The sequence below is a fragment of the Myotis davidii genome, unplaced genomic scaffold (genome assembly GCF_000327345.1).
Source record: "Myotis davidii unplaced genomic scaffold, ASM32734v1 scaffold151, whole genome shotgun sequence".
In the NCBI taxonomy this organism is placed as follows: Eukaryota; Metazoa; Chordata; class Mammalia; order Chiroptera; family Vespertilionidae; genus Myotis; species Myotis davidii.
In genome coordinates this window covers 2,585,391-2,610,940 of record NW_006285248.1, presented here as the reverse complement: position 1 = coordinate 2,610,940, position 25,550 = coordinate 2,585,391, and the positions used below count along the sequence as shown (strand labels likewise).

At 40.7% G+C, this 25,550-nt stretch overlaps 1 protein-coding gene across 1 annotated transcript in view; it reads left to right on the top strand.

Moving 5' to 3' along the window:
• The window catches only part of SMAD1 (SMAD family member 1), a 69,434-nt gene that overhangs the window by 10,941 nt on the left and 32,943 nt on the right, over positions 1 to 25,550 (top strand). The window contains exon 2 of the mRNA XM_006755954.2: positions 16,488 to 17,070. Within this exon, the coding sequence (XP_006756017.1) occupies positions 16,671 to 17,070 (400 nt within the window). The 5' untranslated portion in view covers positions 16,488 to 16,670. The remainder of the gene's footprint in view (positions 1 to 16,487; positions 17,071 to 25,550) is intronic.

Below are 25,550 nucleotides of genomic sequence, written 5' to 3'. Positions count from 1 at the left end.
GTATAGCAGTATTATGAATATTGCCATACAAAAAAAAAAAAAGGAATATAGCCCTGACACGCAATAGGTACTTGCTGAGTAAACTTTTTTCATTTTGATGTTTTTTAAAACAGGCCAGGAAAAGTGGTATGTTGTAAGTTCACTGTGGTTATGCACTAGGTCTTTTATACCCAGACGTACTAGTGATGTTTGAGTGTTAGCTGATTTGCTCTCCCACTTTTTTTTCTTGGAGGAGAAAAGAGATGGGAAGAACAGATTCATGTGTGTGACGTGTTTTCCTTGTTGTAGAAATCAGCAATTCCTTGTGTCCTGGAGTCTAGAAGTGAAGTTAAACAAAGCTCTTGAGGCCCGAGGCACTTAGATTACAAGGAAAAGAAGAGGGAAAGGGGGAGAATAGAGCAGAGGTCCATCCGGCAATATGAATTAGTGGTCATCACAGTGTGGGGCAGGCAGGGGCGTTTCTCCAGCGTCAGTGGGTAGAGGCCAGGGCGATGCTGAGGTTGAGAAAGCCTGGAATAGAGGGTGACAAGGGGGTCTAGAGGCAGATAGGACATAGAAGTGGCAGCGTCACTGACTTGTTTCTGCCACGTACTGCACCCAGATCTCTCGAATTGAGAGTACTATTTTTTTTTGCCATTATTTGTAGAAAGCATTGAGGTTGCCAGTTATATCGGAGCCATTAAAAGTGAATATTTAAATATTTTACTTTTAATAAACATGATACTTGAAGGAGTTCTTTAACTTTTCTCTATCTCTACATTTGCTTCAATAAAAAATAAATAAATGAGGCAGTAATTTTTGTTTTGCTTTGTTTATGTTTTCATAAGGGACCCTAAGAATAATCGGTGGGAATGTAATAAGGAAAGTGGATTTCTTAAAAGGAGCTTAATTTTAATGTCCATGACTTATCATAAGAAAAGAATATTAAGAATATTATGAGCTGTTGGTATGAAGTAATGGTGTCATTTTCCATATATCTTGTTGAGGTATAGCTTAATACTTCTTATCTGTAGTCTAGGCTCTTTAAAGGAAAATGAACTTAATTTTGTCATTGCTGCCCTGATAAAACTCTTGGTTTTTCTGTGTCCTAGGAAAGTGTGAGTAAATTAAGAAGGAAAACAACAATGAAAAAATAAATAAGTTTGGAAGGGAAGGAATTGGATGGATTAAAATAAAACCATAAGCCCTGATTCGGTAGCTCAGTTGGTTAGAGCATCATCCTGCTACACAGAGGTTGCGGGTTTGATCCCTAGTCAGAGTATTTACAAGAGTCAACCCATTAATGCATGAGTAAGTGGAACAACAAATCGATGTTTCTCTCTCACAAAAATAATTTTTTAAAAATCAATAAATAAAAATTTAAAAAGAAATAAAACCATAAAGAAATCCTTGCTTGTTACCCCCTCTGCTCTATGCATGAGACAGAGGAGGAGGTTATTTAGGGGAAACTGGGTGGTTGAGGGGTTGCCTTGGCAAGCTCCTTAACCTTTCTGCACCCCAGTTTCATCATCTCTGAAATAGTCTTTACCTCCTAGGATTCTTGTGAGGATTACGAGAATTAATAGGTATAAAGTGCTCAGAACAGAGCCTGGTGCTTCGTGGTGGTGGTGGTAATGACATGAGAATGATGCATGATTCTCTCTGAACACTAGAGTTGTTGGAAAATTGATGGAGACCACGGGTGAGCTGTTAGGTGAGGTCTCCCATAGAACCACCTGCATGAGAACGCTCTCCCTTTGAAGTTGGCAGTGATGGTGATGGTGATGGGAATTTGTTGGGTCTTCAAACTGGGATGTGTCAGGTGTTCTGTAAAGGCTCATTTGTATATAGTCTGAATTTCCAGAGGAAGCTAGAGTGACTTATATGATAAAATATGTTTGTAAGTTTTTATAATAAAATCATTACTTTTAACTGTCATCCATTTATAGATTTTCCACAGAAATATTTGAGTCTTGGAACAGGTATTTCTTTCTTTCTTTTTTTAGATTTATGGTGTTCTCAGGCATATAATAGTTTTATTATTAGTGTTAGCAAAAGGTGATAAGGAATTGAAAGCTTCCTCTGATAAAGCAAAACATATTCCAAAAGCCATGGCTAATTTTTTATGAAGGCTGCTTTGGATTATCCATTCCCTAGTTCACACCCATTGATGCAGCTGGTCGGTGGTTGAACTCATTTGGATTTCCATTGCACAGCAGGTATCTCAGATCCCAGGATGCAGGGGAGAGGTCGTTATGGCAAAGAAAATGGCACAGGCTGTTGGCCACTCTCCCTGCACGTATGTCTTTCCTTAAACAGCCTGAACACGTGATGCGGCTCCTGTCACAGTCAGCTGTATGGTATGGTTCTCCCGTCCGTCCCCCACACCCTTTACAGCTGTGTCCTGGTGGTGTGGGAGGTATATCGTACTCAGTTTCTTTCCACTGCACCTTTCTGCTGGTGGGAAGCACAGTAAGAACTGTTCCATCACATAGTGACTTAGTGGAGACGAAAGCTGTCTTAGTAGCTGAACGGGTCACGGAGGACTGGGGTTCTGGAGCCTTCTAGGAGCGCTCTGTTAGGGTTCTCCATTCCGATGGTCAGTCAGTCACTGTGGAGCGGTGAGTGGCCAGCACGGGGCTGAGCAAGTGATCCGAGGCAGCCAGGGTCTGGAGTGATGGTGCAGGTCTCACCGGGTTCTGTAGGTGACGCTCACTCGTGTCCACAGCATTATGTTCCTCACCCGGTGAGAGAAGTCGCCGTTGCCGCTTCCCGCTCTCGCCGTAGGAGCTCTCACAGTTCTGGAGGAGGCTGCCGCTCTCCGTTCAGTTTCTGCGCTGAGGTGGCCAAGTGGACGTGGGGAAGGCCAGTCCCGTGTTCGGCAGCTTGAAAACAGGATGCCATTGATTGTCGTGTGGAGGAGCGTGGAACCTGGCTGATCTCAGTGTTTGTCTCAGTGATTATGTAAACTTTGATTTTCAGGCGTTATTTTATTTTTTCTAAGTAACAGATTTCTGTACTGGGGAAGGGACAGGACCAAACTGCTCTTGAGATATTTGAATAGCACAGAACATTTTTGGGGGGTAAGATTCGTGCACTGAAAAATGTGAAGGATGTTTGAGTTGTTAACGGAAATTTACTTTCTGTTCATGTCACGGCATTTTGTAAAATTGAATTTTATTATCATGTGCCTGAGTTGCTTAATAAAAAAGTACATTCCCAGCCATATCATATTCACTCAGAATTAGGTCATATATTCCGACCCTGTGTACATAAATAAATTATGGCGTTCTGTACAGAAACAATTTCAGTTATTTTTTTTCTTTATAAAATGATAAGTCTTTCTGCCTCTGGGTCATAATATTGTCTTTTGGAGCCCTGTAGACTAAATCTCTTACCAATGTTTAGTTTTTATTATTGGGGTTTTAACATTGAAAACAGTAATTGATTATTTAAAAAAAACAGTCAGCTCTGACACTCCCCTCCTATCTCACTCCTAAAGGTAACTGCGTGTTCAGTTTTGTTTATTTCCTTCCAGGCCTTTAAAGATGCACATATATTGTACATGTACAGGTTTTGTTTCTATTTGTAAAATGAGATCATATAATATATGTTGTTCTGCAATTAAAAAACACTGAACAGCCCTGGCTGGTTTGGCTCAGTGGATAGAGCATCAGCCTGTGGACTGATAGGTCCTGCGTTTGATTCTGTCAAAGGCACATGCCTACATTGCAGGCTCAATCCCCAGTGGGGAGCACGCAGGAGGCAGCCAATCAATGATTCTCTCTCATCATTGATGGTTTTCTCTCTCTCTCTCTCTCTCTCCCCCCCTTCCTCTCTGAAATCAATTAACTCCCCCCCCCCAAACAAACAGAAGACACTGAGCAATTATGGTATGGTTTTCTTTCCATGTTAGACATGAAAGTCTGTCTTCTTTTTTCCTTTTAACATTACATCATGGTTGGCTGTACCATTCTGTGTTGTTGGACATCTGGGTTACCTGGGCTGTGCGTAATCTTAAGCATAGATGAAGCTGATCTGGGGATGCCGCTTCCCTTGTGGCTCTCGTAGGTCCTGCCTGTTTTCTTCTCACCTCATACTGTGGGGCCTGGAGGTGTGGGGATCCTCCTCATTGCCACCCCAAACCATCCTCCCGCCAGCCTCCGTGAAAACACCCAGTTTGGAGTATCTGTCAGCTTATGCCACTCCCTTCCCTTCACGTGCTGCCTCACTCCCGTCCTTCACCCTCATTCCTACTAGATTTTAGCTTCTAGTTGTTACTCCCTTCATGCTGTTCCTCTGATCGCTCTTGGTCTACTTCTTCCGTGACCTTTGATCCCATCTCAGATACTCAGTCCCACAGTCCTTCTAAAAATTAAACCGATTTCTCCACGTTTATGGTTAATTCTTTTGTTGATTTACGTAAGCAGGAAAGTGTATTTGTTCATGGCTCTGCCTTCAGAATACCTCCAGCGTCTGACCCCTTCTGCCGTCACAATCCAAACCCTGATCATCTCAAACTGCAACAATTGCTGCAGCTTCCGAACTGGTCTCCCTGCTGCTTCCTGCTTCCATCCTTTCCGCCTGTTCCCAACCCAGCAAGCCCTGCAGTCCTGTTAAACTGTCAGTCAGGGCATGACTTCCATCTGTCCTCGCATCTCCCAGCGGCTTCCATCTCAATTTAGAGGGAAAGCTAACAAGTCCCTGCGGTTCCTATGTCTGCTCCCCTCACCTCTCCGACCTCACCTCCCACGTCTCTCTCCTCACTGTGTTGCTGTCCCATTGGGCTTCTTGCTGTTGGAACAGGTCGGCCACATTACTGCCTCCGGGCCTTTGCACTCGCACATCCCCACGTCCAGCTGCCTGCCCCGTGCTTCCCCAGAGATCCGCGTGGCTCCTCCCCCCCACCCCCCGCAGGCTTCCATTCGAATGTCACCTTCCCAGCCAGGCCTTCCATCACCCCTGGAATGTAGGTCTCCTGAAGGCATGGAATTCCTAAAAATGACTGCTTTTGTCTCTTTTGTTCAGTGCTCTGTCCCAGTGCTTTGCATAGTGTCGGGCGCAATATCGGTGTCTGTCAAGTGCATTGAATGACTGTCGTGCTTATCCGTTTTTCTTTTTATCGTTTTTTAAAAAATAAAGTTAGAACTTCACTGAACAGATAAAAACTAAAGACAGAAACTTTTTTTTGTGGGGTATTTTTTTGTATGTACAAAATGTTAAAATTAGCTTTCTTATTTGTGAAACTGCTCTCAATAAAATGTCACCTTTTTCAGCTTGTTAAAATTTTCAAATCAGTTTCACATATTTATATTTAACCTACTCAGTGGGGTAAGTAGTGGAGTCAACATTTTGTGGAAAGGCAAATGGGGGCTCAGAGAAGAGTCTTTTTCTGCTCACAGTACAGCTACTAAGTGGAAAGCTGCCATTGCAACCTGCTCCTGATTCTGAGGGAAGGACTCTTGTTTTCTCATTTAGGAACATCTTCAAACAACAGAAACACGGCAGGGGTTTTATTTTGAAAGTCTGGAGAAAGGAGCCCTGATTCCTTATTCCGGATTTAGCCTGCCTTTTGTTCCCATGTTGAAAGTACGTAAAATAAATGGTTAACTTTAAAATTCCTGACAATGACAGATCAACAAGTTTTATTTCTCTCACCTGTGGAGGAAGTGGCCTCCACCCAGTTTTACTGAATTAGGAGGGAAGTGATTTTTTCAAGTGATAAAAAAGAAATAAAATTCCATGCTCTTCCCAGAGGAGGAGTTCAACAATTGGGAGAATGGTGTGAGACCATATGTTGGTTTGTAAAAGGATATAACTTGTAAAGATGTTTCCTTTGATGCCTGTGATGAATATGGATGTGTTTCCCTTCTAAAGGGTCCAGATTAAATTATTCAATTAGCTCTGCACTGAAGGATCTAAATATAGGGAGAGGGTTCAGGCTGTCCTGCCTCGTGAATGTCCGCTCACCCCTACAGATGTGTTGTCATAAACAGCACCTGTGAGTTCAGTGGAACAAGAGAAAAATGTTCCAAAAAAATGAAACAGTAATTTTTTTTTTAAATAACGGGTAGTTTTTTCCACCTATTCCATTTTTCCTGTGAATTTGGCATGTACATTTTTTTTTAAAAAAACTGATGAATAGGCATTAGTATCTATTCTGATTTAAAATGTAGATCAACCACTTGCTAGAACATGGCCTCGAGAAAGTTACTTAACCTCTGAACTCAGGTTTATTAGTAAAGTCGAGATAACGATACATACCTCCTGTAAGGAGTCAGTAAGATGTTTGTAAAAACAATCAGTATAATGCTTGTGTAAGTAATAGCTCAATTAAACTAATATCACTCGCTTGCTAATAATGATGAACCATTCATAACTGGCCACTCAATGGAAATTTACCACATTTAGCATTCTTTGTCATCTGTAGAATTGCTGTGCTATGATAACAATGACTCAAAGAGAAGTCTTTTTTCTTAGAGACAACCACTGTAGACGTCTCCCCTCTTGTAGTCAATGCAATTAAATTCTAAAATGCCTCCGGTCTTCCATGTCCTATGTCTGAGGAGTGAGCACTCCGGGTCAGTGACTCAGCAGTGTTTGAGATGACTAGAGGAGAAGTTTGTCAGGGTGAGGTACTTGGGAGCTGGCTCTCTCGAAGGCCACCCTGTGCTAAAGGACAGTTTCCCGTGACAAGGCTGAATTTAAGAAAGGGGATTCAGTGGGACTAAGGAATGCCATACAACTTTTGGAAGAAGTGGCAAGGAGATATAGAAAGAAGCCAAGTTTGTTTGCTGACGTTGACAGGAAGAAAACTTTTAAGTGCCTTCAGTCTCCTTAAGTAAATAGCTAGTTCGCCAATGAAACATAACAGAACTGACACTTGCTGTTCTATATGGAATCTCTCTGACTAAGAAATTGGCCAGTTGGCCTACACACAGCCCACTTTTATCAGGATGGACGGACAGACTTGTGTATGCAGAGCGGGACATGAAAGCATTCCTGTCCTAAAGAATTTTCTATCTCAATGAAGATACACTGAGTAGCATACTTGGCACTCCTCAACTGTACACCTAAACTATAAGCCACATACAGGTCTGACCCTGGAGACTCCTGTAATCGTGGCATCCCTTGCTGCGTTTTCATCAAGGTGGCGCTACTTTTGAAATCATTTGACTGAAATGTCACAGCTGGTGATGAACGGGTATGTAGGTAAGCTAGCATTCAGGGTCTGTGAGGCACCCCCTTTCTTTTCGATCCCTGAGATTCCCATTCACTTAACACTCTGTTGAGACACCACATGGCAGCCCTTGCTAGCATGTCACTCAGTCACACCTGAGAGGCTGGGAGCTGTGTGTAAAGGCAACAGTACCTGCCTAATTGCATCACTCAAAAGGCTTTCAAGTAGCTTGTCCTCCCCCCCACCTTCAACCCCCCATCTCTCCAGATTTGGGAAATTACTCTCTGAAAGAAAACAAACATGTTCATGAGAAAATGGCAAACTAGTTATTGTGCCAGCAATCACATGTTTAGAAAGTTGGGAAATGTTTGGAAGTAACCAAAACAAGGCTTGATAGTAAGGGGTTCCGTGAGGTGAAATTTGACTCTAGGTGTTGTTGACAGCAGGGCTTCGCTGATGCTTTGATTTGAAACCCAGGGGAGTTCTGTGATCCCCAGAGGATCTTCACATTGCTTTCTCGTGTAGGAAAATTGTTTAAGGACGTTTTCTTTTTCTGAGGACTCTGTTGAAGTAGAGTTCCCTTTAGTCCAACTGCCAAGCAGTGAAGTAGGTTGTTTCACAAGTGCTTTGGAATCTGTAAAAGGAATGGAGAGAGATTTTATCTATTCTCACTTTTTTTCTTGTTCTAAGTCCTCCACCCCTTATTTTGGTTGGTGATGGGCTACCTTTGGTTATTTTGGACTACTTTTCACCCGTCTGAAATGGAGAAATGTCAAAAGGCAAGAGCTAACTGCTCTTTTAAAACAGGAAAAAGAAACAGAGGCGCTTCACCTGTTTTCTCCTACAATCCCAATATTTCAAAAGCAGGCTAGTTAGGAGTTGGGATAACTGGGGAAAAGAAACATTTGAATATTGTTGAAACCAAATCAGAGAGCATTATTACTTTGGGGTGTTTTCTGAGACTGAAATAGAGAAAACCCATCTCTGTTTTTATGTTCATTGTAATGGCATTATCCTGTGTAGCAAAAGTTAACTTTTTTTTTTCTGTCTGCTTTAAGTGTCAATATGTATCATTTTCCTTAAGGACCTGTAAAATAAATAACCTTTCATGCTTTTATTAGGAACTGTTTCGTGTTGGTACCATTTTTAGTTGTATTCTTAATAGTCCATTTTGGAATAATGAAAAATTACATTACAGATCTTCTTCCATGTTCATCTTTTTCTCCCTTTGTTGATGTTTTAATTTAGCTATGCATGCTCATCAGGCCTTGAATCCTATCTAAACTTGGATGTTAGGATAGATTACACATACCTTTTCATAATACTAATTCATATCGCCACCAATCACTTTATGCAACACGTCTTTTCCATCTCCTTAGCATTCCCTATTCGGTGGATATAGAGCATTGGCCTGTGGACCGGGGGGTCCTGGGTTCGATTCTGATTCTGATTCCAGTCGAGGGCACATACCTTAGTTGCAGGCTCCTCCCCGATCTGGGCCCTGGTTGGGGCGAGTGCAGGAGGCAACCAATCAATGTGTCTCTCTCACATCGATATTTCTCTCTGTCTTTCCCTCTCTCTAAAAGTCAATGTAAAAATATCTTTGGGTGAGGATTAAAAAAAAAAAAGAAACAAGGTCATCTGTTTAAGAAGAAAGCTAGTGGTATGAGTCAGGAAGTGTGCACCCGGTTTATTTGCTTACTTGGAAAAATACTCGCTTCCCCAAAAAAAGGATCAAATATTTTTATAGAAAGATAATTTTATAAAATTGTCTTTTTTTCTTAAACAGCTCATCCAACTGTAACCATTTTCAAAGTAAAGTTAATCAGTACCTTGTGATTTTAGTTCCTTGGTTCTTTTGATCTTTATGCTTTAAAGTTTCACCTTTAGAGTTAAGATAATGAACCAAAGAACCAGAAATGAATTTTAAAAAGTGAGTTGCTTGTGTCATTGAAAATAGATCATTTACCTTCTATTTTCAAGGTAGTAGGATTCTGATTTTTTTCACCCCAGTCACTTTTTGGAGCATATATTTTATGTTAATTTTTATTGAATAATCTAATTATTCTTTCAGTATATAATGGGATCAGTTATTTTGTTTAGCTCACTGAATCCCATGCCAGTGCAAGATGCGTAAAGTGGCACTGGCCTGAAGCTACAGAGGACATCGGGTCATTATCTGTCTCCTCTCCTTCTCATCCTTTTATTAATGGTACTTGGTTTGTAACACTTGGTGGCTAATCTCCTACCCCCTACCCGCCACACACCTTCTTAAAAAATATATCTTGAGATACAGATCAAAGTAATTTCCTTTTAAAACTTACCGTGGAAATTGGGATCCGAATGATAAGATGTGGCAGAGGGTGTGCTTTGTTGATAGTCACACAGTCAGATAATTACAGGTGTCTTCGCTGGAAGAGGGAAGATGAAGAAATGCCCACGGTGGTCCAGGTGGCTACTTAGGTTTCCTTTAAATATAAAGCGAGTTGCATGGCAGTTAAAGGCTTGTTAAATTTTTTTGCTTTTTTTCCTTTTAACATTAAGGAACACCACGTAAGTTGCAAAATTAAATATCCAAGTCAAAAGGCGTATTTTTCTCACTTGGCTTTTGGCAGGGCTCAGAGAAACCCTTCTCAGGAGTAGGACCCACAGGGCAGGGCTCTGAATTGAGAACCCTGTTTTAAACTCCCATTTTCATTACTTCTGAAACCAGATCGCACTACAGGTCCAGCCTGACATGGAAGTAGAGATTGTGTGTGGCCTGAGCTCCTGAAATTGAGTTTTGTTGATTTGTAACTAGCAAATTACATATAGAAGCTTTAAACATTTATTTTAAAGTTATAGTTTTTCATTAAAGAGTGTTTGGAAAGTTTAGAAAAGTAAGAGAGAGAGAGAGTACTAACCTTGCATACCAGCCACTGTTCATATTTTGGTGTATCTGCATAGTTGTTTATGTTATAGATATCACTGTGTTCTGCTTAAGGGTTTTTCCCAGTTATTATATAGTTTTTATAAGCATAATTTTAAAGGGTTATATAACAGTTTATTGAATGAATTGTACTATAGCTTACATAACTATTTTCCAATTATTAGATACTTCTTTTCCCCCCCATAATAAATAATGCTCTGATGAAAACCTTTGTACAAAAACTTTTTACCTTTTCTAGTTCAGAATATTTCAGACTAAGTTTCTAAAAGTGAAACAAAGATCTCCATATTTTAAGGCTTCTGGGGGGTTCTTTACTAGATTAATGGTTTTTTTTCTTTTTCTTTCTTTTTTTGTCAGTGTGAAATGTTTGTATTTGGAGAAGCGGGAAGGAAATCTCTGTTTGCTGACTCATGTTTTTATTTTGCACTTTAAACTGATAAGGCCACTTAACTTTTGACATAAACTAAAGCAGGAAGTACAAAAAGGGGCAGAAAAAAATGAGTTGTCTTGCCAAGGACAGAGTATCATGGACTTACTTGAATTCCTAATGGGAGGTAGATGACCTGTTTGACTTGTATATATTAGAAAAGTGCTTAACTCAGAAACACACAAATTAGTGATCAGCCTGCATTTTGGGTCATCTGTGCATTTATACGCAAAGGGTGTGATCTTGGCCCTTTGATTTTGGTCAGTGACATCAAGACATTCACCCCCTAACTGGCCCCTGCAGTACTTTGAAGCAGTATGTTTTGTTTCTGTTTTTGTCTTGTCTCATTTAAAACCGGTTCACTAGTCTACAGAATGAGATGTTATCACAGGCCCTTCACAGTCTTACCCCTGCCCTTCTTATCAGTCTTGTATTGTCTCCCACCACCTTGAACCCTAGCATTTCTATTATGTGTCTGTTAAAACTAGCAATTTAGAAAAGTGGTTAGCCTTAGCCGGTTTGGCTCAGTGGTTAGAGTGTCAACCTGCGGACCGAAGGGCCCCGGATTCGATTTTGGTCAAGGGCATGGTCAAGGGCATGTACCTGGGTTGCAGGCTCCTTCCCGACCCGGGTCCTGGTCAGGACTCATGTAGGAGGCAACCAATCGATGTGTTTCAATTACATTGATGTTTCTCTTTGTCTTTCCCTCTCTCTTCCCCTCTCCCTAAAAACTAATGGAAAAATATCCTCTGGTGAGAATTAACAACAAAAGCATCGTTACTAAAAGAAATTGAGGCTGCCGAGCCAGACGCATGGGTTCAAACTCTGACTCTGCCTTACGGCTGTGTACATAAACAACCTCGGGCAAGTCATACAACTTTCTACATTCCCCTTTCCCTAGCTGTAAAATTAGTGGTCACTTTGGAGGGTTTGTTGCAAAGATTAAAGTAGTTAATAGATGTGAAGTGCTTGGAACAGATTCTGTCCGGTAATGATTGCTCAAAATATTAGCTTTGTTGTTTCACAGAATTCTACCCATCCTTTAAAGCCTGTCTATTCCTTCCTCGTTGACGAACTTCCTGAAATCCCGGAATTAATTGTTCTCTCTTTTTTTTCTGCTTTTCTATGTTATTGGTGCCTCTTTTAGAGCTTTCACCGCATAGCATCATAGTTAGGCACTGGCTCTTGCATTAGAATGTGAGCTCCCTGGGTGTGTAGACATCTGTGCCTCTGTCCTTGGAGAAGCACCGTGCTCAGTACTGCGATGTTGGATGAATGTCAATTTGATTAGTTAAAACACGGGTCTGAAATGGGGGTTCTTAATCCCCTGCCACCCCCGAACACATGTATTAGTGTAACAAACCCATCAGTGATAGAGCTTCAAGTAACCGCGAGTGATTTTTCAATAACTCACCCCCTCTACTTAAAAATCATTGGCTAAACTATAAAGAAGCAGTTTTTGGAATAAAAGAAAATAACATATAGAACAAGAAGAAATATATTCCCTTCATACATTGTGACTCGAGGACTAGACAGAAGTTGTCTTTCTTGTTCTTTTGCAAAGCTAACTTTTAGTAAATGATCATGTCAATAGGTACACTCTGACCAAGTGTGACTTTTGATAATAGCATCATTTTGTTTCCTGTTAAATGAAAATAATACCAGCGTGAAAAGAACTGGTAAATTTGGGTAAAAATCTTTACTTTAAAAAAGGAAACTACTGATTGCCACAGCCTATTCAATAATATTCATATTAGGTAATATTTATTCATATTAAATATTGAATAAAGTTGAAGCCCCACACTTGGCCTTCTGATTTCCCCAGGGAGCTAAACATTTGTTGAGAATCTGCTGTGTGCCAGGCACTGTGCTGGACTCCAAAGATAGGAAGACAGAAGATTGAATTCCTTATTTTATAATGAGAAAGATGTGTAAATGACCACAGAGTAGCTATGGACATGCACAGTATGCTGTGAAAGCTGTTCATAATCATTATCTTTTTTAATTTTGAGGATCAGTAATGATTTTCCCCTTTTATTTGTTATTGATAATAAATGTATTCTCTTTTATTAACCAATTTTTCTAGAGGTTTATTCAATTTTATTAGTCTTTTCAAAGAACCAACTTTGATTTTATAGGTTATCTCTATTCTTTTTTTTTTTTTAATAACTACTGTCATTTCCTTCTACTTTCTTTGGATTTAATTTAATGTTTTTTCCTGTGGTGGATACATAGAACATTGGTTTTCAACTTTACCTTTCTTTTCCAATATATGCATTTAAGAGTATGCATTTCCCTTTAAGCATGGTTTGAGCCATATCCTACAGGTTTTGATTTATCATATTTTCATAATCTTTAAGTTAAAAAGGGTTTCTAATTTAGAACTGTGGTTTCTTTTTGACCCATGGATTATTTAAAAGCATAATTATTTTCAATAACAACATTTTGTTACTGATTTCTTAGTTATGCTATGATCAAAGGACACATTCTGTATGGTTTTGCTCTGTATGGAGATTTGTTTTATGGCTCATTATATGGTCATTTTGGTTAAATATTCCATGTGTATTTGAATGTATTTTGCACTCTACAGTTTTTGGATACAATGATATACACATATGAATTGGATCAAGTTTTTAAACACGTTGTTAATCTTCTGTGTCTATTGATTTTTGTTTGCTTGTGTTATCAGTTACTGTGTTAATCTTCCACTAGCTTGTGGGTTCTCTCTTTATTATTTTCATTCTGTCAGTTTCTGCTTTATGTATTTTGAGACTGTTACTATGTGCATAAAAATTTGATATATTCATGGTGGGGATTGTGATATATTCATGGTAGATTAACTCTTTTAACATTATGAAATGTCCCTTTTTATCTCTGATTATGCTTCTATTTTGAAGCCTATTTTGTCTGATTGGCTAGCTTTGCCAGCATTTTGGTAAGAATAACCATCCTTCCTATCAACCTTTCTTTGCCCTTATTTTTAATCTGTGTCTCTCGTAAGTACACTGTGGTTAAGAGGAGCTCCCCATCCTCACCCCCATCTTTTACTTACATATTTAATCTGTTTATATTTAAGTAATTGCTGATACTTTGGGGATTAGGTCTAAATTGTATTGTTATTTATTTGTCCCATCCACTATTTGCTTCTTTTTTCCCTTATATTCTTTGTATTAGTCATATTTTAAAAAATAATTTACATATTTTAAAACTACTATTACCTTTTTATAGTTTTTAAATTCTTTCAGTGGTTGCTTTATTATGACATGACTTTAAAAATTTATGTCAATAATAATTTAATTCTTTACTGTAGCCTGGGTAATAGAGGGAGCTTAGAACACCAACTTCATTTAGCCCTTTCTGCTTTTTTTGGGTTATGCATCTTAAGTGTATGTTTTAAACACCAAAGCGATTCTTATTATTGTTTTGTGACATCAGTATTCATTTAGACTTACCCTTACTCACCCTTCTGAAACTCTTCATTCTTTCCTGCAGTTCCTTGTTTCTTTCTAGGAACTTTTTCCTTCTGCCGGAGGAATTCCTGTTGGAAGCCAGTTTTCTCAGATTTTGTTTGTTGGAAAACATCTTTATTTCACAATCATTTCTTTGCATGATTTTTTCTACTAAGTATAGAATTCTGAGTTATCAGCTCTTTATTTACATCTGGCATGCTAAGGATGTTATTTCATTGTATTTATCCTTTTGGGGATTTATAGGGCTTCATGAATCTGTGGCTAGATGTCTATTGTAGTTTTGGTAAAGCCTTGGCCATTATCTGTCACTCTTCTCTTTTCTCATCACCTTGATCCATTTTAGTATTAAGATGATTCTAAGCTGTGTTTTAGTATAAAAACTGGTCCATGTCATTTTTGCCCTTATGGGTCTGAACTAAAAGACTAGTGTACTCACCAGGCCTTCTTAGCAGGCCCTCAACTCCAATTTTTTTTTTTTTTTTATCCACCATAGGATTACTGAAATCTCTGCTTGGGTCTTTAGCCTCTTTCAGTATGACTACTAGGCCTCTTGTATTCATAGCATAGGCTTTGCAAATGCCTTGAAAAGAAAAGCAATGAAGAATGCTCAGCTCACTTCATTGCTTTCTCCTTTTCTCCAATATCTTGGCCACTATGGTCCTGAGTACCTTGGTTGCTTTTTAAAAAATAGATATTTTTATTGATTTCAGAGAGGAAGGGAGAGGGTGAGAGTAACATCAATGATGAGTGAGAATCATGAATTGGCTGCCTCCTGCACACCCCCCACTGGGGAACAAGCCGGAAATCTCACCATGTGCCCCCACCAAAACCAAACCATGACCTCCTGGTTCATAGGTCAACACTTAACCATTGAGCAATACCGATTGGGCACCTTGGTTGATTTTTCATGCCATTAAACACCAGGCTCCCCCACCCTAGTTTTGTTTGCATTTTATATAGCTTTTATAGTAATTTTTGGGAGGAGGTTGGTTTGATACATGCTACTGCATCTTAGCCAGAGTTTGTGTAAAGTTATCCTCTTTAATCTTTCTTACCTTTTTTGCTTACATCTGGTTAAAGGTAACTAGAAGGTTTAAATGAGACTTCACTAAAGAATTTGGTAAAGTATGTGTTCATGTGCATCATTCTATTCATGGCCATAGAAAGCAAATTTGAAAAAGTGTGAAATAAATTTCTTACTTTACATATCCTGTGGCCAATAGACATATGCTTGTTCATTGAATAAGTACCCTAAATTGTTGCTACATTTATGTGGTAAAAATATAACTACCTCTCCTTTTAGCATTAAAAATATTTGAACAAATGAAAACCTTTGGTTTTGTTGATTTAGGTGTGTCTTAAAATATACTTTTAGTGCTATAAATGAATCTAAATATAAAACATTATAATATCTGGTGAGAACTTGAACTGTTTTGTACTAAGGTGTCTATTGCTTCTATCTCAGAAATCATGTAAACGGTAACACACTACTTTTTATTTTTTATGTATGTATTTATTTTAAAATATATTTTTATTGATTTCAGAGAGGGAGAGAGAGAGACAGAAACATCAGTGATGAGAGAGAATCATTGATTGGCTGCCTCCTGCATGATCTATACTGGGGATTGAGCCCACAGCCTGGGCATGTGCCCTGACCGGGAATCGAACCGTGACCTCCTGGTTCATAGGTCAATGCTCAACCACTGAGCCACACCGGCCTGGCAGTAACACACTACTTTTAAAACTGTGTCTCAGTTTATTCATCTGTAAAATGACAGTGCTTTTATTACCTAGCTGAAAGGATTATTTAAAGGATTAAATGCTGTGTGTTAGTCTGTTTGAGTTGCTATAACAAAGTGCAGCAGGTCCTTGAATGACGTCATTTTGTTCAACGTTTTGTTATAACGTTGATGAGATGCCACACAAACTCTTGTTTGTATCAGTTAGCCTAGGTAAAAATCGGATTCCTTATATATTGTTTTGCTTATAGTCGCAGAACCTATCAAAAGCATTACATGAGGCCTTACTGTACTATAGATTGTGTGGTTTAAACAACAGACATTTATTTGTCACAGTTGTGAAAGCTAGGAAGTCCAAGATCAAGGCCCCAGCCAATTTGGTTTCTGGTTTTCTCTTCTGGGCTTGCAGATGGCTGCCTTCTCTCTGTGTCCTTACATGGCCTTCCCTCGGTGCATGGGGGAGAGAGAGAGAGAAAGAAATACCCTCCCTTCTTCTTGTAAAGCCACCATTCCTATCAGATATTACCCCACCTCGTCATCTCATTTAACCTTCATTATTTCCTTAGCGGCTCCCTCTCCAAATATAGTGATGTTGGGGGTTAGGGTTTTAACATGAGTTTTAAGAGGGACATAGTTCAGTTCATATCATACTATAATAGATAAAAGCACTTAAAATCATACCTGGCCCATTGTAATTCTTTAATAACTTGTGGCTTGTGGTAGAGATGATTTTAAACATTTTTTTTTCTTTTTCCTTTTCCAGGTACTGACTCTGGGTTACCTTTTGAGACACTAGGAATGGTCCTTCCTACTTTTCAGCACCTCAAGACTAAGGAGCTAAGGAGAGTCCTATGTAAATAAAGGGAAGTCCCTCCTCCGGTCCTTTCACATTTGGAGGCTCCTGTATCTGACCATCAACAAGGAGCGTCTGACTGGTGCCATCACCATGAACGTGACAAGTTTATTTTCCTTCACAAGCCCGGCCGTGAAGAGACTTCTCGGGTGGAAGCAGGGCGACGAAGAAGAGAAGTGGGCAGAGAAAGCAGTGGATGCTTTGGTGAAAAAACTGAAGAAAAAGAAGGGGGCCATGGAGGAACTGGAAAAGGCCTTGAGCTGCCCAGGGCAGCCCAGCAACTGCGTCACCATCCCCCGCTCCCTGGACGGCAGGCTGCAGGTTTCCCACCGCAAGGGACTGCCTCACGTCATTTACTGCCGAGTGTGGCGCTGGCCCGACCTGCAGAGCCACCACGAACTGAAACCACTGGAATGCTGCGAGTTTCCTTTCGGCTCCAAGCAGAAGGAGGTGTGCATCAATCCCTACCACTATAAGAGAGTGGAGAGCCCCGGTAAGCGAGTCTTTTCAGTGTTGATGTGTGTAGCAGATTCGTGTGGTTTAAAACGTCAAAATAATTCCTCTTCAGTGGAATTTTGCTATGACATATTCCCTGTAGAGAATGTGTATGAATTATGTTCTGCAGTGGAATCATTTGATGCGATTACTTTATAAGATATTTCTAATTTTTTACATGTCTTACCTTTTAGGGGGGTCTATAAGTGAAAGATACGCTACTTTAAAATTTGTACGGTTTTGCTCTCAAATTAGAGTCCACATTGTGGACATTTGCTTCAATTGGAAAGTGATTAGGCAATCTTAAGCACTTAAGTATCTCATTGTCAGATTGGAACCGATTTTGTTGATGGATGAATGGTTACCAAGAGTTCCCAAATGAGTCTGTGCCTTAAAGTCACATGACCCCCCTCCCAGAAATTCTGGTTCTTGTATAGCCTGGTAATCCATGTTTTTAACAAGGTGGTGCTGATGTAGTTTATTAGATTGTGTTTGCTAGGTCATGTCATAACATGGTTCTCAAGTAAAAGGCATTCTTTTTTTTTTTATGGAGTATTTAAGACATACAAACAGAGTTTAAAGACTGGGTAATAATATAATAAACATCTCTGTACCCATCACCCAGTTTAAGAAATAAGAGATTATAAATAAAACTGAAATTACAGTTTATACCTCTCTGATCCCATTCTCTTCAGTAACTACTATTCTGAATTTGATAAAATTTTATGGTTATCACTAGAGGCCTGAGGCATGAAATTCTTGCGAGGGGTGTGGCCCTCGCAGCCACATCAGCTGCCCTGGCTTCGTCCAGAGGTGGCCTGGAAGGTTGTCTGGACAGTCGTTCCACTGTTCGGCTGTCCGGTCTAATTAGCATATTACACTTTTATTATTATAGGTTCCTGTCATGCTTTTTACGTATAGGTAACAGTATTAGTACATATGAATTCACCTCGATACCTATTTTGTATACTTAAGATTATCTATCTATCTTCTTCTATAATAATAAAAGCATAATATGCTAATTAGACCGGGCAGCCAAATGACCTTCCGGATGAAGCCAGGGCTGTGAGGGCCAAGGCAGCCAGGCCTGCAGAGGCCTACTCTTGCACAAATTTCATGCATAAGGCCTCTAGTTCTATAATGATATTGGAGGATCCTTCTACAATTTGTTATATTCATTCACCATTATGTTTTTATGACTTCTATTTTATACACTGTAAGATTACTCTTTGAGTTCTGTGAAAAATCCCCTGGAGATTTTATTGGAATTTCATTGATTTCATTTGGGGCCGGACTGACATAGTCACACCCAGTGCATAATCTTTTCTAAAGTTATATAGGTCTTTTTAAAAATTTTTCTCCTTAAAGTTCTTGTACATCTTTTCTTAGGTTTATTTCTAATCACTGTTTGGGTTCTATTGTACCCTTTTATAAGTTATATTTTGTTAAGGTTGCTCTTGTTGGAACTGCACTTGCTTTTTACCAACAACCTTACTGGAATTTCCCTTATTCTAATATAAACATACTACTTACTGCTTGTTATACCTGCTGTGATGTTAATTAAAAAAAACCAACAACACACACACACACAAAACTCAACTCAAAGAAACATGATCTTCTCTTAGCTAGAAATTGAGATGGAGCAAAGAGTTTTGGAGAGTAAAAACAGTGTATAAGTAGTACAGTTATGTGCCGCATAACAGTGTTTTGGTCAACAATAGACCACCAATATGACACTGGTCTCATAAGATTTTAATGGAGCAAAAAAATTCCTGCCACCTGGTGAGAACTCCACTGTCATTTCACTATCAAAATGGTGTGTTTCCCTCCAAACATCACTCTTTGACCCAACCATTGTGTCGAAGAGTTACCAAAGCTTTTAAGGCCTACGACCTGAGGAGGACCTGTGTCTGGGCTGTTGCTAAAACTGAAGGGGACACTGAGAAGACACTGATGCAATTCTGGAAAGATTACATCTATGATGTTCAAGGTTTGCTTAAGAACCTTGCTTGGGTTTAGGGTGATGTCACCAAGGAGGCTATGAATGGCATCTGGAAGAAAGACACTCAGGAGGTTCATTCATGACTTCAAAGGATTTGCCCAGGATGAGGTAGTTGCAGAAATCAACAAGGCTGTGGTTGAGATGGTAAACAGACAATTTGAACGTGGGTGTGGATGACGGTGACATTGAGGAGCTCCTGGAGGAATGGCTAATGAGGAGTTGTTGGAAGTGGAATAGGAATGCATAGCTGAAGAAGAAGCAAGAAAAAAGAAGAACCCCCAAAGAAATTCACAGTGAAGGGTTTAGCAGATGCTTTTGCAGACCTCAGCAGGTGCCTTAAAAGGCGCCTTAAGAGATTTGTACTTGAACACGGAAAGGTTTGGATGGTGCGTTATTTGGTTACAAGAAAATCTGTGATGAAGAAAAGAAACAAAACAAACCATCATGGACATATTTCTGGAAAGAGCGACACCTCCATGAGAAGAGCGACAGCCGGGTCCTTTAGGAGGTGTTCCAGAAGAAGGCACCGTTATCGTAGGAGAAGACAGTTCTATGGGTGTTATTGTCCCCGAAGCCCTTCCAGTGGGACAAGGTGTGGAGGTGGAAGATGGTGATGGAGGTGATCCTGACCTTGTGTTGGCATAGGCTAATGTGTGTGTTTTTGTCTTTAACTACAAAGTTTAGAAAGTAAACAAAAAAATTCTTTAATTCTAAAAATAAAGCTTATAGAATAAAGACATATATCAAGAAAATATTTTTGTACAGCTGTATAATGTGTTCTGTTTTAAGCTAAATGTTGTTTCAGGGGTTGAAAAGAAAAAAATTAAAATGTTTATAAAGTAAAAAAGTTACAGTAAGCTATGTTTTATTTATTATTGAAAAAAAGGAAAGTTTTAAAAATAAATTTAGTGTAGCCTTAGTGTACGGTATTTATAAAGTCTTCAGTAGGGGATAGCAATGTCCTAGGCCTTCCCATTCACTCACCACCCACTCAGAGCAACTTGCAGTCCTGCAAGCTCCATTCAAGGTACATGACCTATACAGGTATACCATTCTTTATCTTTTACACTACAATGGGACCTTGACTTACGAGTGTCCCGATTAACAAGTTTTTTGAGATACCAGCTGTCTCTCAGCTGATTTTTTGCATTGAGTTGATAGAGTAATTTGAGTTAACGAGCTCCTTAACAAGCTCGGTCTCCGAACGAATTAAACTCGTAAGTCAAGGCCCCACTGTATGTTTTTACTGTACCTTTTCTATGTTTGGATTCAGACATACTTACTGCTGTGTTACAGTTGCCTACAGTATTTTTTACAGTAACATGACGTATAGACCATACTCTGGATCACATAGCCTAGGTGTGCAGTGGGCTGTCCCATCTAGGTCTGTGTAAGTCAGCGATTCCCAACCTGTGGGTCACGACCCCTATGGCAGTCGAACGACCCTTTCACAGGGGTCGCCTAAGACCATCCTGCATATCATATATTTACATTACGATTCATAACAGTAGCAACATGACAGTTATGAAGTAGCAACGAACATAATTTTATGGTTGGGTCACAACATGAGGAACTGTATTTAAAGGGCCAGAAGGTTGAGAACCACTGGTGTAAGTGCACTCTGTGATGTTCACACAATGACAGGATCTCCTAACGATGCATTTCTCGGAATGTAGACCCGCCAAGAAGTGAGACGTAACTGTGTGTACAAATAAGGTTATTTAAGTGCGTGATGTTAAGAGTCTCTCTTTCTGCAAGTGTTTGGACAGTTTATAGGAAAGAGAAAGTTCATGCAGCTTCTGAAGACGATGGCCCTGCTGCTGATGTAACAGGTGACTCTTTCCTTGGACGTTGAGTAGCCTTAGAATCAAGGCTGCTCATTAGTGGTCGGGGTAAGTGTGGGTTTTCTTTTCCTTTACCAAAGGAAATGCTGACGGCGGTTAAGGAAGTCATCTGACTGTGGTTGTGAGGAGACCATTCAGCTGCTATCTGCTGCTAAAATGGCTTCACGGAGACTTCCTGTCGTTTGGCTTTTTTCTTTCCTTTTTTATGTGTTTCACATGGTTCTTGAAAATTATCTTCTGTCCTTTGAACTTCATTAACTTGAAAGGCCATGTTGAACCTGAGCTTGAAATTCTGAGATTTCCATTTTGATCTTTAAAGTAACACCCTGCAGTTAGCTTCCAGGTGCTTTCATTTTCAGCGTAATGGCTCCCAGCTGCTGGAAGAATGAAATGCACCTAAAATCCTCTTCACCTGTTGCCAGAATGTGGGTTTCTGACTCTGGCTGCTTTGGTCATTATGTCATTTGTCACTCGGTGAATTTTACCTCGAAGAGGAAGTCTTTACATTACAGGAAAGGAGGAGGAATTGGTGGCTGCCAGGGGCTGAGGAGGGGAGTGGGTGTGGCTGTCAAGGGCACCAGGAGAGATCCTTGGGTTGCTGGACATTCTCTGTGTCTTGATTGTAATCAGTGTCAGTATTCTGATCCTGAGGTTGTTCTGTAGTTTTGCAAGGTGTTGCCATTGGAAGAGGCTGGGTAAAGGGTAGGCCCGATTTCTCTGTATTATGTCGTACAGCTGCTTGTGAATCCCAATGATCTCAACTTAAAAAGTAGTGATTCGGGCCCTGACCAGTTTGGCTCAGTGGATAGAGCGTCGGCCTTCGGAGTGAAGGGTCCCAGGTTTGATTCTGGTCAAGGGCATGTACCTTGGTTGTGGGCACATCCCCAGTAGGGGTTGTGCAGGAGGCAGCTGATCGATGTTTCTCTCTCATCGATGTTTCTAACTCTCTATCCCTCTCCCTTCCTCTCTGTAAAAAATCAATAATATATATATATTTAAAAAAAAAAGTAGTGGTTCGGGCCGTACCCGGTTTGGCTCAGTGGATAGAGTGTCGGCCTTCGGAGTGAAGGGTCCCAGGTTCGATTCTGGGCAAGGGCATGTACCTTGGTTGCGGGCACACCCCCAGTAGGGGGTGTGCAGGAGACAGCTGATGGATGTTTCTAACTCTCTATCCCTCTCCCTTCCTCTCTGTAAAAAAATCAATAAAATATATATTTTTAAAAAGTAGTGATTCGGGAAGAAGCAGGTAGTTCAGCTCTCGACTCCGACAGTCACACCCCTGCTTTTCCTCTCGACAGCGCTGTGCTTGGACATGCAGCAGAGGTGCTCTGTGCATACTTCATATTTTCACGCACAGAATATTAAAAAGACATTACGTACTCAAGGATCGATATGTAGTGCATCCCTTAGCCCAGTCGAGGTGACACACACAGTTAGCTATCTCTCTGTGTTCGTCTACATCTAAATTTCTCTTCAAACATTTATGGCACACATACTGCTCCTCAGGAACTGAGTCCACCCAAGAACGACTGGCATGTAATAACAGCACAGTGTGCCAAGTTGTATAATAGAAGCACGGACAGGGGGCGCAGCTAACTCTCACAAGCATGAGAGTGGCCGCTAAAAAAGCTCACTCAGCTCACACATCTGGGCACTGTGTTCCAGTCTCCTTGGTGGCGCAGACATACAGGTATGTTTCATTGTCCAGAGGATTTAGATCAGTTTATAAGAAGATATACAATAAAGTAGAAAGCAGTACTAATAAAGTAGACCAGGGAAAACAAATTAAAATGGAAAGTCAAGGCTAGGAGGAAATTGAGCACATGTGTGTTCCATAAGTTACTATGGTGCAGATATACTGCTGTGGGTAGTAACTATACTTTTCTAGTCCTAGTCTGGATGGTTCTCTAAGGCTCTTGGTGAGGGAGGTGTGTATGACATTGGGATGAAGGAAGAATGTTTTAAAAGCTCTTAAGAGGTACAGATCCAGGCATGGTACCTCCAGGTGGGTGGTGGTGAAGAGCCATGGAGGCTATTTGCAGAAGCTTCCTCGGGAGGGACGCCTGGGATGAGGAGAGCGTCCCACCTGAGCACTGACTCTTGCTCAGTCCATCAGCGCTCCAGTCTCCATCCAGGTGGAAGTTCTGTTTTGACACAGTATTTAGTAGCTACTTCTGTCTCTTATCCAAGCTCAACACACAGCCAAGTGGACATGGAGTTTAGATGGTGAATTGTTCTCCTAGATACTATCATTGGTGTTTGGCTTGTGTTTGATAATTTCATCATTGTCATTTATAATAATACTAGAACAGATGAGGAAATATAATCATGAGTTGGATTTTATATGCAGGTATGTATGTATGGATGGAGATAATATATATTTATTTAATATGAGTTTTGTGTGTGTGTGTGTTTTTTTTTAACATTTTATTGATTTCAGAGAAGAAAGGAGAGGGACAGAGAGATAGAGACATCAATGATGAGAGAGAATCATTGCTTCTGGTGGGCTGCTTCCCACATGCCCCACACTGGGGATTGAGCCTGCAACCCAGGCATGTGCCCTGACCAGGGGTGGAACCATGACCTCCTGGTTTATAGGTCAACAATCAACCACTGAGCCACACCAGCTGGGCAATACCCAGATTTTTTAGTGGATTCTATATTTTAAACCTAAGGAAGAATGTGAAGTTTATTCTGATGTTTTAGTACATTACTTGGGGCATCGGTTTTGTGTGTTTTTATTAATAGAGGAGCAGATGGAAAGTTTTAGCAGCCACTAATTGTTATTGTTACATAAACTACATACATGGAAGCGGACATCTAGACAGTTACGTGATTTGTTTCTGGGTTGACATTTTCTTTTGCTAACTCGACTCCAATTTGAAATTTTAAGACTGTTTGCTACAGATTATACTAAGCATCTTCCTCCTACTTTTGCTTTCCTGACCTTTATCCTCTGCTTCATTCTTTTTTCTGTCTCTGCAACATTAGGTGGGCAAGAGCAGCTATTTTCAGATTTTGCTGGTTTATTTAAAGTTCAGCACTCTTCCATCCACCACTGCTGGTTTATAGCACCAAAGGAACCACAGCCCGTGTTAGAAGCAGAACACACACACACACACACACACAATGATGAAAAAGAACAATTTTGAAAACCATAGAAAAGTATTTGTCATGATAAATGAAAGAAGTGGTGTATACACTGATTGCACTTATGTGAAAATTAAAGAAAAAGCCTGGCTAATGCTTCCAAGTCCGCCTTTGGGTGAGATAATATTGAGACCTACGAGTCGTGCTTAGGGCTTATTTTGCCCACAGGTGGGTCATCCTCAGCCAGTGAGTTCTGGTCGGGTGGGGAACGTTTCATGTGGCCGGAGTGAGAGAGCCACAGGTGACTTGCCCATGCTGACAGCGCCCGTGCTCTTGATGGACACTTGGGAAGGTGAGAGAAATGGAAGGCGAGGCGGGCTGATGTGGGACCTCGGGCTGAGGATCTCGGATTTCCTCACAGCCTCCTTGGTACTAGGTATCAAAGGGCTCACGGAAAAGACTGGAGATGTCTTTCTCTGAAATGTATGTCCACCCCCTTGTCTTTTTCCATTTCAAAACGCGTATGTTCCCGTGAAAGACTCGGCATCAGGCCTCGGCCCTGATATTTGGGAAAATCAGATTCCTTTGGGGAGGGGTCAGGGGAGCAAAGAGAGGAGATTGATTGCAAAGAGCTGAGCTCACGGACTGTGGGCAGCTGAAGGGTCCCATGAGCCCTGCGTTAATAGTCTCAAAAGGTCTGAAGAGTGCTCTGGAGAGTTAAAAAGCCCAAATGTTGTTAATTTGCCAGCGTGGCTGTGGATTCCTGTAGTTCTTCGATGCTGGTTTGGGGGTTAGTTTGAGAAGCTGCAGACTCCCGTTTCCCTGTCTTTAGCCTGTCTGGGCCTCCACAGTGTCAACAAGGATCTTCCCGGTGGGGGGCTGGTGGGGAGATGGGAGAGCAGCACTCACCTGTGTCTCACCCCTTCCCCTTGCATCAGCGGGACTTCTCCATCCCTGTGACCTTCAGCCCTGGCCTGCAGTGCCCCTCGGTGCAGGTCTGCCTTTCCTAACACTGCTAGGGCTGCCGCGGCTTATGCAACCAGAAGTCAGTAACTTCCCTGATAAAAGATCTAGAGTCTGGAAACACGAACTGCGTGTAAATACAAAGATCCGTCAACAAAGGGCTGTCTGGCAATTTCCCCCCTCCAGTTCTTCGAACGGTCGTTTTATACTCCGGAATCTTAGCACACCTTGACAGTGGAAGGTCCGGTTTACGCTCTGCCACACCACTGCCTCATCTCTCAAACAGCTCTCCCAGGCATGCTGCTGTGCTCCATTCTTCACTCTTCCGCACGAAAAAGCCATTTCTGGTCTAAGGAGTAAGTGGTCTGGCTCCTGTAGCCACATCACTGTCGCCTGACCATCTGCCTGCTTGGCTGTCCGGAATCTTCCGTCACTATAAGGCAGGAAGAGAGCCCGTGCTGCTTATAAAAGTGATATTTGGGCAACTTCTTGTAAACTAAAAGTAAACACATACAGGACAACGAAGTGGAATCGCCTTGTATGTTTTTTCCTTTATGTTTCCCTATAATTTCCCTAAAT